Source organism: Nicotiana attenuata, chromosome 8 (genome assembly GCF_001879085.1).
Source record: "Nicotiana attenuata strain UT chromosome 8, NIATTr2, whole genome shotgun sequence".
Classification (NCBI taxonomy): Eukaryota; Viridiplantae; Streptophyta; class Magnoliopsida; order Solanales; family Solanaceae; genus Nicotiana; species Nicotiana attenuata.
In genome coordinates this window covers 16,209,710-16,223,462 of record NC_031996.1, presented here as the reverse complement: position 1 = coordinate 16,223,462, position 13,753 = coordinate 16,209,710, and the positions used below count along the sequence as shown (strand labels likewise).

At 35.2% G+C, this 13,753-nt stretch overlaps 2 protein-coding genes across 8 annotated transcripts; both read left to right on the top strand.

Annotated features, from left to right (window-relative positions):
- LOC109230976 lies at window positions 322-7,355 on the top strand. Of its 7 annotated transcripts, none has more exons than XM_019396491.1 (8): window positions 322-509; window positions 1,612-3,135; window positions 3,302-3,356; window positions 4,376-4,527; window positions 4,732-4,956; window positions 5,046-5,131; window positions 5,532-6,820; window positions 7,008-7,355. In XM_019396491.1, exons 1-2 carry the CDS (start codon window positions 441-443, stop codon window positions 3,130-3,132), a joined length of 1,590 nt encoding a protein of 529 aa, XP_019252036.1. In that variant the 5' UTR covers window positions 322-440; the 3' UTR covers window positions 3,133-3,135; window positions 3,302-3,356; window positions 4,376-4,527; window positions 4,732-4,956; window positions 5,046-5,131; window positions 5,532-6,820; window positions 7,008-7,355. The 7 variants fall into 7 exon arrangements, with proteins under 7 accessions (XP_019252036.1, XP_019252032.1, XP_019252031.1 ...); XM_019396487.1 differs by having other exon boundaries at window positions 1,612-3,186; XM_019396486.1 differs by having other exon boundaries at window positions 1,612-3,234.
- On the top strand, window positions 7,926-9,536 carry LOC109230977 (leucine-rich repeat receptor-like protein kinase PEPR2). Its single transcript, XM_019396492.1, has one exon. It carries the CDS (start codon window positions 8,082-8,084, stop codon window positions 9,342-9,344), a length of 1,263 nt encoding a protein of 420 aa, XP_019252037.1. The 5' UTR covers window positions 7,926-8,081; the 3' UTR covers window positions 9,345-9,536.

Sequence of the window (13,753 nt, the reverse complement as noted above, 5' to 3'; positions counted from 1 at the left end):
TAATTTAATATTTAAAGAGAGCCTAAATAAGAATAAATATTGTGCAATTATGAGAAAAATGTGAAGTCACTTGAACATATGTGGAAATAATTCAACACTTTGTTGAAGATCCCTTTTTAATTTTAATTTTAATTTTCCTTCTATTCGTATGGCTTGTAATGAGATTCAGAAAAATCCCAAGTACATAAATCTGATTTGGCAACAAATATAGATTAAGTAAAAATTTTAAGTGGGTATAGTATGTGGCCCCATTAAGAAAATCTCCAACTAGTATAAATACTCATTCTTGTTAAGGTTATTTTTATTCTGGAATATAATAATTCTCCCTGTCTCACTCTCAAATGCTCTTTAGAAAAAAGCAAGAAAATAGTGGCCATAAAAAGAGCAAATTAGAAAGCGGCGCCACCTTTTGATTTTTGAGTTCTCAAATTCGCGCAACAATGGGAGCTCTTCCTCCTGTTTCTACTTGGATTCCTGAAGACGACCGTTTGCTTATTAACGCCGTTAAGGTACAAAAACAATACTACTTCTTTTCCTTTTGTTTTCATATTTCCTTTTTTCTCTACTTGTTTTATTGATTACTTTTCCCGAATTCATACTTTTCTGTGTTATTTGATTTTGGTGAATGTTTTGCTTCTTTAACTGTGTACATTTTGTTTCCATGAATTTGCTTTTTATTTCATTCAAAATTTAATTTTTGTTATTTTTAATTGTAAGTATCAAATGTTTTGAAATTCTATTTTTTTTCCTTTCAATTATGGTGGCGTGTTTAATAGAAAATGAGTATGAAAATTCTATGCTTTTTTGGATAAATGGAGAAGAAACTGGATTCATTAAGAAAGAGAGAACTTTGCGTGGGCTTTTTCTTTTATAAGTTGGTTCAATGTATATTAGAAATGAAATTTGTATTATGTTCTAGAATAATAAACAGTGTTGGTTGCTATTTATGAGTTCAATGTGAATTATCAATACGCGTATTAGTACTACATGTATTAGATTATTTAAATAAAAAAGTTTAGTTAAAACTATTATTTAATTGTATAGTTAATCATTTCTTACTTATGGTATGTCTTACTTGTTTCTAATAATATATGTAGTATTTATTGTCAGATTTTAAGAAAGTTTTTAAAACAAAAATTTCAATATTAAATTTATTGGAATTTAGAACAGTGTTTTGACTGACCAGTTTATGGAGGAATTGAGGAAGGAAGAAGGACATGTTAACCTGCAGTAGCTTCTGAATTGTGTAAACTAAAACATAGAGTAGATCGAAATTGCTTCACCGAAATGAAATCCATAGTAGAAGCATTCCAGAAGCTTTAAGGTTAAAAATTTAGTAAGGTGATAATTTGTTCAATTGGCATGTTGGAGATGCTTATACTTAAGTATCTGCCACCATTAACCATTAATACTAGTGTTAGCCCGAACTAGATCTGTAGATCATATGTTCTTACTTTTCGTTGAAAGGCGCTGGGGTTTAATTTGATAGGCCTAATAATTATTTAACTAAGTTGTGAAAAGCAAAGATGGAAGAGTTATATGATCTATTTTCTGTTCTTATATTTACTTGTCCTTTGATGATACTAGAGTTTTCGCATCCTCTTTTCCCAGGCTGGTGTATCTTTTGAATCACTTGCCAAAGGTGCAGTTCAATTTTCCCGGAGATTTACAGTTCAGGAATTGCAAGATCGATGGCATGCTCTTCTATGTGATCCAGTTGTTTCTTCTGAAGCATCATCTCTCATGATGGAGTTTGAGCATTCTGCTTCGACAACAAAATCTGACCCTATTAGATTTGAGCAGGCAAAAGAAAGTAAAAAGTGTGTTCCTGAGAAGAGAAAAGCTGAGAGCATCCCCTCATTCTACTGCCCTATGCATAAGAGAATCTCTAACGACACATTTGACTCAGTGGATGCCGATTATCTTGGTGGTTCTGGAAATAATGACGATCCTCAGTCCGTGGATTGCATGTTTGTAGATTCATTGATAGATAATTTTGGTAATCAAGAGTCTAATTTTAATATCATACTTAATAACGTTCTGGAACATGGAGCTGGGAATTCCATTTATGCTAGTGATTATGTAACTGCTCCTTCAGCTTTACCCATTGGGAAAAATCATAATGGAGATGTTTCCCTTGGCAGCTTTAGCTTTCAGGATTTCCCCAATGGAATTGAAGGAACTCTTTCCCCTACTGAGAATCGCGAGATGATCTCCGCTGTTGGGGGGTTGTCTCAACCAAATGAAGTGCCAGTTAGCGAATTACTTGAAGCAGAGGATTTAGAACCTATACTGCTAGATATGGCAGGTCAATTTGATGATGATGTGAGAAATACTTCTTCTGGATATGACAGCCAGGTCTTCACTGCCGCATTTCCTGACAGTGCCTTGTCATTTCAACTGCCAGATTTTACAATTGCAGGCGCTTCTGTCCCGACTCTGCCGAATTTTGAACATGCCGAGAAAGAACTGAGCATTGAAAATACATTAGTAGTTCCGGTTCACGGTGGGGCAAATAAAATGGACACATCAGGATATAGTATTGTGACTCTTGTCAACTCATCATCCAACTTGGAAGACCAAATCTCGTGTGATATCTTGAGAAATTCATCCCTTAGTACTGATGACTACTTAGTTGAGCTATCAAATTTTTTGTTCAACTCTAAAGATGATGAAGAGCCGCTTTTCGTGGGCCCTGATCGAAATGAGGTGATTGATGAGTCTTATTTTGATGATTTCAGCTCATTCTTGTTGGATACTCCCGATGACACTGATAATGGTGTATCCGAAATTTCAAAAGCTCCAGATCAGCAGCTTCCCATTCCTGACGGTGCTCGTCCCGGAGAGTTAAGTGACAAGCGTGTGAATCATTATGGTGATAAGCCTATTGTTTGCAGTTCAGAGGTTCAAATGATATCTTCTGCATTGTCTGTCAATCCTGCTTTTCCTGAAATGCGTGATGGAGTTATCTGTTGCACGTTAAACACTGAGGTCCCAGAGATTCCTACCAATGATGATGTTTTTCTTCCTGTTAGAATGCCGTCAATACCTTCTCCATTGATGGCACATCATACATGTGTTAAGACTTATTGTCCAGTGTCCTCTATCGATGGTTTCAAAAGAATGAACTGATAGGTGATGAAAATGTCCTTAAGAAAGCAATTGCACCAGAATCAAGTGCAAACAGTATACCATCCAATTGCAAAGACTTTCCTATTGAGAGTGATTATTCTGGTATATGAATTGTATTTTCCTCACAGTTATTAGTTGACCTTAACTAGTTCCTTTTATCACTGTCCAGATCCTTGATATGGAACTGAGCTCAAATGGCCAGGATCTGTGTTCTAGTAAGAGAGGTAGTCCAATGTTCAGTAGACTCATTAAATAACTTATTCTTTCTTCTGTTTCTTCTATGAAGTTGCATGCGTGTGTTTGATATACCAAAAGTCATTTTTTAGGAGAATAATTTCCATAATAAGTGCTTTTCTCGTGTTTGGTATGTCAGATGTTATTTTTCATGCAAAACATTTTCCATCAATTGGAGGAAATGATTTAGTTTATGTATGGGCACAAGTAATTTTCCTAACAACTCTCTTAACTTTTAACTTCATATTACTTGCTTCGACTAACACATTATTAATCTCCAATACTCAGAAGTTTCATAAAAGCACTCTTTGACTTGTTAATATTAATATTAAATACTTTTTGCTGGAAAATATTTTCCATTCACCAACCAAACACGAGAAAATACTTTTCCTTTTCAGGAAAATATTTTCCATGGAAAACATTTCAAGAAAGACATTTTCCTTGGAAAATGATTTCCATCATACCAACAGACCCTAATTTTTGAGATTTTGTTTCCACTGCAGCATTTAATTTTTTGCTTTTATGGTTACTTTCTGGGAATCTGTGAAGACTTAGCAAAAGCTAGACACAGTTGAAAAAAAAGATCTATATAGGCGATAGCATTACATATTAGTTGAGATTATGTTTTAGACATTAGCACTTTTACTGTAGGTCTTATGCTTTCTAGGAGAGATTTAAACTTTCAGAGATTTGTACGTTTAGAAAATATACATAACTTCTAATACTTTTTATTTGTATTCGCATAACATTGGCATGAGATTATTTAAATGGAGTAACGTGGTCAGTGAAGTGTGAAGATTCATATAGTAGAACCCAACTTGTTTGGACTGAGACGTAGTAGTTGTTGTTTATGGCTACGTTTTCAACTTCTTCACTTCATTTTCTGTCCCTTTTTAGCTCTTGTTAAGAGCTTTGTTTGGAGCTAATTGCCTCCCTCTATTGATGCATAGCCTCTTGCTGAGAATTTTCATTTTTTCTTTCTTTGGTTTGTGTCATTCTTTTATTGCAGTCATGAATTACCAGTTTGAAGAGTGTGTAAGAGGGCAATTATCAGGATGAAGGAGGCTGCTGTTGCTTGTACACAAATAGCTCTTGCTGCTCAAGGAGCATTAGCTGTTCTGCATGGCCGTCACTCGAAGTATTTGATTCGAAAAACCTGAAGTATGGAAAACTTATCTATTCTTACTCAATTATGGGATACCGTCATTAAGTGCTTCACATATCTGGCTTTTGCAGTTTTGGAAGCAAATAACTTATCACAGTGGACTGAAAATTTTGACTGCATAAAGAACATTGTGTTTATCTGGACTAGAAATTGTGATTGATATTTCTAATTCCAGCTGTGTACGGTTTGCAATTTATTAGGTTTTGCAGAACTTTGGGTGTAATGGGACAGCAACAAAACCGAAGAATGGGAGGGACTAGTGAGCATCATATTATTTTTCTTTTGCAAGATGCACATGCAAAACAAGATTTCCTGCCAGTTTGACTGATGTAACGCATAAGCATATTATGATGGCTAGGGAACGGAAGGGGAAGTCTAGATAACTGAAATACTGAAGATTACAAGTGTTGATTCTATCATTGGAAGTACTAAATGAGTGGTTCCAATCAATCTTCCAAATAATGTTGCAATCTTTTCGTTCATAAGGATTAAAAGATTTTACTTATGGCTTCAGGTTTTACTGGAAGAGCGACCGAAGATATTAAAGTTGACATTCACTTGGGCAGAGAAGGTCTTGATACTATAATTTCACAGCAGCAGGTAATATTGGCTTAGAATTTGTTGGAATTGGTCAATGTTTCCATTTAATTTCCATTTGATTCCATAATTTATCTCGATTCATCATAGAAAGGAAACATAGATGATGGTACATCATAATTAATCCTTTCTTGTAGTTAACTCCAATTTCACTTATTTGTTTAGCATATTGAGTTACTTTAAGTTGCTCATGCATTCTCATATTCTTTGCTGCTTGCTTTTCTTGCTGCTGCTTGAAAGGTTGACGATTATATTTATTAGTTGTGTCTTTAGGTTGTTCAAACGAAATTCCAATCATATGTTGAAAATCTTCGAGATTAATTTACATCCTTGTATACTTACCAGTGCACTACATTGTTGTCCATGATACTCATACATTTATGAATTACTTTTCCTTGTTTAGGAAACTATAAAGATGGACGTGTGTGGACTATTCTACTTGCAGAACGTCGGTAAATATTCAATTTATGTGAGTGGCAAAGAAGTGCTTCCTAAACAGAGTCTAACTGTCACCCCCGGTTCCTTAATTGCGGTATAGTTATTCTGCACAAGTATTTATTATCTTAGCTGACAAAATGTTGTTTGGTAATTCAATTAACTAAGTTGGCTAAACCTTAGACCTTTTTGTTGAAAGAAAAGTCACTATTAACCTTAGAGCTCTTGCCTTGTTTTGCATATGACCTTACAGGAGCATATTCTTATTCTTCCCAATACTCGATGAGTAAAACAAAATTTTCAAATCATATAGCTGACCAAACTAATTTGGAACTGAGGCGTATTTGATTGATACTTGTTCTTAACTTTAGTTTATCAACTGTAACATTTACTACTTAGGAATTATTTCCATTTGGGACTTTTAGGGTGGTGAGTCTATTGAGGAATATTTAAAGCCAAGCCAGGGCGATTATTTGACACTTGTCAATGAGGGACAGGAATAATAGTCGTAGACCCTTTCATCGCCCATACTCATTTCGTCCCACAACAACTCATGGGTTAGCTGACACTTGTGCTTGCCTGTTCTTGCCTTTCCAGTGGAATAGTCGAGGTGCAAGCGAGGTGGCTGGACACCACCAGTCAGAAAAGGAAAAGTTCTCAGGGGTTTTTGTATCCTGTTGCTTACATTGCAGAGTGGTTTCTCACTGCTCGGACATACTTTTATAGCTTCCTCCTTTTTCTCCAGAATCTGTATTTTGGCAATCCATTCATGCAAGCTCGTTGAAGCATGCTCTATGCAAAAAGGGCAGCCCGATGAACTAAGCTCCCGCTATGCCCGGGGTCCGAGGAAGGGTTGGACCATAATGGTCTATTGTACGCAACCTTACCCAGCATTTCTGCAAGAGGCTGTTTCCACGGCTCGAACCCGTGACCTCCTGGTCACATGGCATGCTCTATGCAAGTTAAATAAAATTGCTGGGTATCTAATTTAGCTTATCTAATGAGCTAGCTGGAACCACCACTATGCTTTGATAAATTGCCACTTTAGGTCCTATCATTTTGTTTTTGTTACTGCTCAGCAATATGATGTTGCTCTCCTGTGTCTGATGTCCATCTGTCTAGTCTGATTGAGGAAATTGCAGGTCGGGGAAATCACATTAACGTTCTGAGATGAATCAATATCGTATACAGCAGTAAATAGACAACTTGATGAGAAGCCAAAGGAGAAATAATTAAGCTTTTTCGATGACTCAGAAGGTGCTATTATTTTCTATTGCAATAGCTGGGGACTAACACATGCTATCCTGCTTGCTATTTGCTTTTATTTGTTTATTTATTTATACCTTTCCCCACCACCATCCCGCAACTGCAAAATTAAATAGCCTATTTATAAGTGAATGTGTGAGAAGGGGAGCCTTGGCGTAACTAGTAAAGTTGCTGTCAGGTGAACAGGAGGTCACGGGTTCGAGCCATGGAAACAACATCTTGCAGAAATGCAGGGTGAGGATGTGTACAATAGACCTTTGTGGTCCAGCCCTTCCCCGGACTTCGGCATAGCGAGATTTTAGAGGTGAATAGGAGGTCACGGGTTTGAGTCATGGAAACAGAAACGCAGGGTGAGGATGTGTACAATAGGCCTTTGTGGTTCGACCCTTCCCCGGACCCCGGCATAGCGAGATTTTAGTGAACCGGGCTGCCTTTTATAAATGAATGTGTGAGAGTCTTGAAGAGCTCTTCAAAGTGTTTCATAACTTTTGCCGTTACTATGAAATGATAGATAAAGTTATTTGCATATTATAGACTTTACTTTAGGAATTTTAATGGGTCGTACCCTAAGTATTTTCCCAACTGGTTTTGAAACATCTTTAGGTGCATCTAGCTATACTAGAGCAGTAGAACTCTGCAGCAGAAGATATTGATGATATGAAAATGTTCTCTTAATCCTATATGGACTTTAAAAGTAGAATCTCTTCAGAAAATCTTCTTTATCATAAAAAATATGCAAGTCTGACTCTGTATAGAAAACACAATAGTCAGCAGCCACATGTGATCATGCAGCTAACCTAGATCCCAAAAAAGAAGATTCATATTCATTCTTTTTATCTTTAGACAGTGGAGTATATTAATTGCTAATTAATGCACTCTGCATATTAAATAATTCATTAACAACAATCGCACTTCAAAGCGGGGATCAAGTTGAGTTAGCTATATGAATCTTCACATATCACTTCGTTATATTTAAACTCATCACAAATCAACATAATATAAAATAAAAGATAAAACTAAAGATACTAGATGTCCTTTATATTTTTCATTGAGATATCTTCAATTAATTGGTATCGTTTATCTAGATTAAATAATTCATTCACTTCTATAGATGAAATTAATTTCTCATGTTACCTCTGTCCACATTCACTTCTAGTTTATGTACTATACCAAGAAGCAAAACAAGAACAGTCTAACAGATCAAAAACTCCCAAATCCTACACAGAAAGAGCCATAAGCCCAAAATTAAAAGATGAAAGTGCAGTTTTTTCTTCATCTTTTTCTAGCATCATTTTTCATGTTTTTTGTATTATTAGCACAGTGCAAAACACATCCTACTGATATACAAGGACTTCAACATCTCAAAAAGGGAATAAACCCAAATTCCATTTCCTCCGGTTCATGCCTAAGCTCATGGAACTTCACCATAGACCCATGCGACAATATTTTCTCCGACCGGTTCACTTGCGGTTTCCGATGTGATCTCATCGTCTCCGGTTTTTACCGAGTCACTGAAATCAGCTTAGACCAAGCCGGTTACTCCGGTTCATTATATATGACGAAACTCCCTCATCTCGAAGTTTTAGATATGTCCTTCAACTCCCTCTCCGGTTTAATCCCACATTCACTCTCAAACCTAACTCGTCTACGTCGACTCAGTCTTTCAAAAAACTCATTCACAGGTAAAATCCCTTCTTCCATTGGTTCTCTTTTACGTCTTCAAGAACTTTTTCTTGATAACAACAATCTCACCGGTTCAATCACACGAAGTTTCAACGGTTTAGTCAATTTAAACCGGCTTGAGCTTCAACATAACAATATTACTGGAGATTTACCTGTTCTCTATCAGCTCAGAAACCTATTTTTCTTAGACTTAAGTGATAACAGAATCACAGGAAACTTCTTAACGTCACGTTTCTCCAAGTCCATTATTGAACTCTCATTACGTAACAATTATTTAAACGGCGAGTTCCCGTTAAACGTAGGAGAGTTAAAGTTTCTACAAGTTTTAGATCTGAGTCATAATTTATTATCTGGGATTATACCGTCGGTGTTGTTTTCCCACTCATCTCTTCAACAACTCACACTTTCTTACAACAACTTCACGTTATTGCAAATGCCAGAAGATTTAAGTTATCGAAATAATAAGCTTATAGCTATTGATCTGAGTTATAATAATTTGCATGGCTTCTTGCCGGCTTTCATGGCGTCAATGCCGAAGTTGTCGGCTCTGAATTTGGAACATAATAAGTTTTCCGGCATGATACCGACACAGTATGCAGTCAAAGTTGTAGTTCCGAAGAACAATACGTCGTCGTTTGAGAGATTGTTATTGGGCGGGAATTACTTGTTTGGGCCTATTCCTGGGCCTCTATTGGGCCTAAAACCAGGTTCTGTTAATGTTAGCTTAGTGGATAATTGTTTATATATATGTCCGAATACGCTATATATTTGTCATGGTGGGAATCAGAAATCTTTCTTGGATTGTAAGAAGTTTCGACCTATGATTCCTTGAGGTTAGTTTTATATTTTCATTTCCAATTTTAGATGAGGTTAATTGCTAGTGATTGAGTAGCAAACTGTGTTCCTCTTGTCCTAATTTTGAATTCAGAGGTACTAGTCGATGACTAATTAGAAACTACTCGACTCTGTATATCTGTAACAGTGACAATGTTATTATTGAAACTAATAATACTATTGTCGTAAACCAATAGTTGGTGCTATAGTGCTAATTAAAGGCGTATTTTTTTTAGAGTATATACGGTCTAGAAAGAATAAGACTCAACGAAGTTAGTAGTAGTGATATTTTCATTTTTCTAAATTCAAAATCGAGATATATACTAAAGTTTAAATTTTATTATCTCAACTGATAGATTGTTTCCGCCCGTACAAACATGTAATTGTTGATTAGCACCAAACTCATCCAATTGTCACTTTGATATTTTCTTTATGTTCTTATGATCAATGGCAGTAGATGATTTGGTTGAAAATTTGACAACTTTTACATACAATATCTGCTGCTTCATTTTTTTTGGCATTGGACATGTTTAGTTTTTGCGTTTAATATACGGACTTCGAATATAAATATAAAATTAGGATAATGTTTACCCTGTTTAGCTGTTTTATTTATTTACAAAAAGTCACTAGAGTTTTTTATAAAATATATACATATCCGGTCAAAAGCTACAATTTATATACAACTTGTAATAAATTTTGGTTGTACAGAGTAACGTCAAACGCTACAATTTACTTACAACTTGGATACAATTTTATGTTGTACAGAATAGATCCGATCGAACACATACAACTTACATACAACTGGCATACGACTTGTATACTATTGTTTTAGTTGTATATATTTTGTATGCTTCCTCTTCGAGTATCAATCTGAAATTCCAACTAAAACTAATCCGAAGCTTCATCAAACTTCCTCAAAACTGAGGTATACACTTCAAAGGATATGTTCAGTCGTTTGTAACAACACTCAAATCAAACAATAATAATTTCACCAAACCCGATTTTCGAATTTAATGATTTAAAACTTTTTAATGGATATCGATGAATTTTACATCTTTATAATCACAAACATTGCTTTAATTTTTTGCAATGCTTAAAAATACTACAAAACCTCGCATTGCAATAAATAAATAAATATATTCTTTAATCATTTTCAAAGGTAACAGCATTTTTACGTGTGTAAAGAAGAGGCGATAAGTTCTTAATTATTAAATGGTCGTGGAAAGAGAAATCTTGGGGACTCAAACTCACGAGGTAATTGAACTAATCTTGTTCATATTTGAAATTTTCTAGAATAAGAGTTTTGTTAAAACCATTTTTTTGTATTATTCACATACCTTGAGATCATCCCCTTATTATTCTTTTAGAAGTGTGTTTGGTAGTGAGAAAGATAGAGAGGAAGAAAATGAGAAAGATTAGAGTCTAATACATTACTTTGTGTGCAACTGATAATTAATACAGGATATATAATTAAAATGAGAACGGTAATTAGGTTCATAATGTAGTATAAATATGTAAAAATTCCCTCTAAAAAAGCATAAATTTATTATTAACTACTACGGAGTATGATTTAGTGATAAACAAGTGGAAATCAACTAGCTAGCATGTTTTATGTCACATCACATTTTATTTATTCCTTTTCTTTTTCTAGAAATTAAAACCAGGAAGTGATAAAGCAAAATCCTATAGAGGTGGCTAATAACCTGTTTGGCCAAGCTTCTTTTTGGCCAAAAGTATTTTTTTTTTTGGCCGAAAGCACTTTTGGCCAAAAATTGAGGTGTTTGGCCAAGCTTTTGGAAGGAAAAAAAGTGCTTTTGAGGAGAAGCAGAAGCAGTTTTGGAGAAGCAAATCGATTCGATGCGGTACGGTTCGGTCGGTTTAGTCGGTTTTCGAATATCCATTGACACCCCTACAAATAATAGTGATCGCATGATACCCATCTGATTTAACGCGATTATTATTATATATAGTTTTATCCGAATAAGCTTTTCTAAGAGTATGATATAATACATCTTGAGAAAAACTGATCAATTCTAATCTTGCACGAGTAGGAGTCCTGATAGTAGTAGAAGTCCTTTATCCATTTTCATTTGGAGTAAAGTATTTATTAACCATTTAATTCTCTCACAGTTATTAGCACCTATTGGAGTTCAACTACGATCAGAAGTCCTCCTACATATTACTTTCAACTCTAGGACTCTATATATAGGAGTTCTTTCCTTTTTATATATAACTGCTACAAATATTTATTCCCTCAAAATAATCATTTACTATATATGGATAGATAGCCATGGCTGAGCCGCTGAGGGATGATCTCTTAGAGGCCTAAAGTCAAGACGTAATAACAGGCCTTAAACTTGTTTAATAATTTTAAATATTTTTTTGAAGTTTATTCTACTTACTTTCCGAGATGTAATTTCATATTGACGATGTACCCAATAATTTCATTCAACCCCCTTTAGTCTTTGTTGAAAGATTATTAACATTGTTAAGATTTTATTAAGTTTAATTTTTAATTTTTTCCTTTTACATGATCGTCAACGTAACTCACTATATAGCATTGCCTCCCAAAGTAATAATCATGTAGAAATTTGTATTTACAACGATGATAAATATTTTACGATCTAATTAGCTTAAAGTATGTCTATAGAGATCTTGAAAGAAAATATCTTACAAAGTTAGATTGTAAATAAAATTTATTCAAGTTGGAGTAAGAAGAACTAGAAAGTAACTACAGATTTAATTGTCTTTCACTTTCATTTGAATTTTCTCAACCAACTCCGAAAAAAGAGCACATAAAATATAAAACTATGTTATTAACGATTGGTGACAAAGTAGCAAAAGATGGTTGAAAAAATTTATTATTACTATTTAATTAATAATAAATACAATAAATATTTAAATTACATATAAAAATAGAGAAAATCTCACTTTATACCTATTAGGGCCAAACTATTTACCTTTTAATACCCATCCCCAAACTACTTACCCTGCCTACCCAGTCGGCCCAATCTATTTACCCGGCCCCTATATTTCACGCGGCCCAATCTACCCATCTCTCCCTTATCTTCGATCCAGCCCATTCTTCCCACGATCTACCCATCTCGCTATTATCTTCGATCTAGCCCATTCTTCCCACGCTTTCCTTCTTTCTCTATCAGTTAACAGAGTACACTTTCCATAACTCCATAGCCAACCGATGAGAACGTAAAAGTGAAACACATTCGAATTGTAATTTTTTTCTTTCGATTCCGTTCAATGTCTTCGTCTAGTACCTAATTTTGGGTGACATTTTTGCTTTGGGTGAATTTTTTGCTTCTGAAAGTACATTTTAGTGAAATTGGATTTTCAAAATCATAGGATTTTTATGTTTTCCTTTGTACTTTTGTGAATCAATGTCTATGGGTTGTTCTTTTCTCTATGGGTCGGAAGCATTCTGCGCGTAGATTGTGGCGCTTTGGACAATATCATTCTTCAAAACAAGTAGCTACTGAATCCGTTGCCTCAGCCATGTCTGGGCCTAGTTTTTCCTTATTTTCTGATTCTCAGTCTCCACTTAGTCGTAGCCCTAGCAGTAGTCATGTTGAAAACACAACTGAAAATGTAGAATTAGAGGGTGAAAAAGGCAAAAATATTAATGCCGCGTCAGTCGATGAAACTCCCTACCTGTCATTAGCCGACACAAATTCCGAACCAGTCATAGGAGGTGTTTCTGTGACTGATAAGGGAAAAGGTAAAGTTGTTGAGGATTCTGAGTTAGGGGGAAGCCGACGTGAATCCGTGCATGAAAGAGAGACTCAACCAGTAGATCTTGATTGTAGCGATGATTCTCAGTTAAAGAAGAGAAAAATTGGTGTCGCACCCAAGAAGGTAATTTTCTTACAATTATGATCTTTGCGATTTTTAATGTATAGTACATTGTTATTTTTTGATTTCCTGTTATGCTTTTGTATTATATTATAGTTATAGTCAGTTGTGTTAATTTTTTGAATTAAATAGACAGATTAAATTAATGTTCTGCTTGAGGTTTAAAAAAATGGTCGCCGATTCACTAGTGCTGTCAATCAGTAGCTGTTGTTGTCAACCAAATTTATTGAAGCCAGAGCTGCTCTGTGTGATTTCTGATTTTCAGCTTTGCATTAGATGATTTTGTACGTGATCTAGTGTTTAGGCCAGTTGATAGTGGTGGTGAGAAGCAAGTATGGAAGGAATGGGACCGTGTAAGTTATGTGTGCAGAATGAGCTTTTCTTTATAGGTGGCATGGTGTGGATGGGGTCAATGTGCAGAAGCCCCACGGCCTTGGCTGGTGACCACCACTGGCATTGATTATAGGCAGGCATCGGGATAGAGTGATCATGTATGGGGCGTTTTCTTAATAACACCCATTGTCCCTTTTGAACCATCTG

Bases quoted from the DNA above. Each gene is read 5' to 3' on its own strand.
- LOC109230976 (XM_019396491.1), top strand. From the start codon at position 441: ATGGGAGCTCTTCCTCCTGTTTCTACTTGGATTCCTGAAGACGACCGT. The intron at 510-1,611 runs GTACAAAAACAA...CTCTTTTCCCAG, and splicing joins TGCTTATTAACGCCGTTAAG to GCTGGTGTATCTTTTGAATC.
- LOC109230977 (XM_019396492.1), top strand. From the start codon at position 8,082: ATGAAAGTGCAGTTTTTTCTTCATCTTTTTCTAGCATCATTTTTCATG.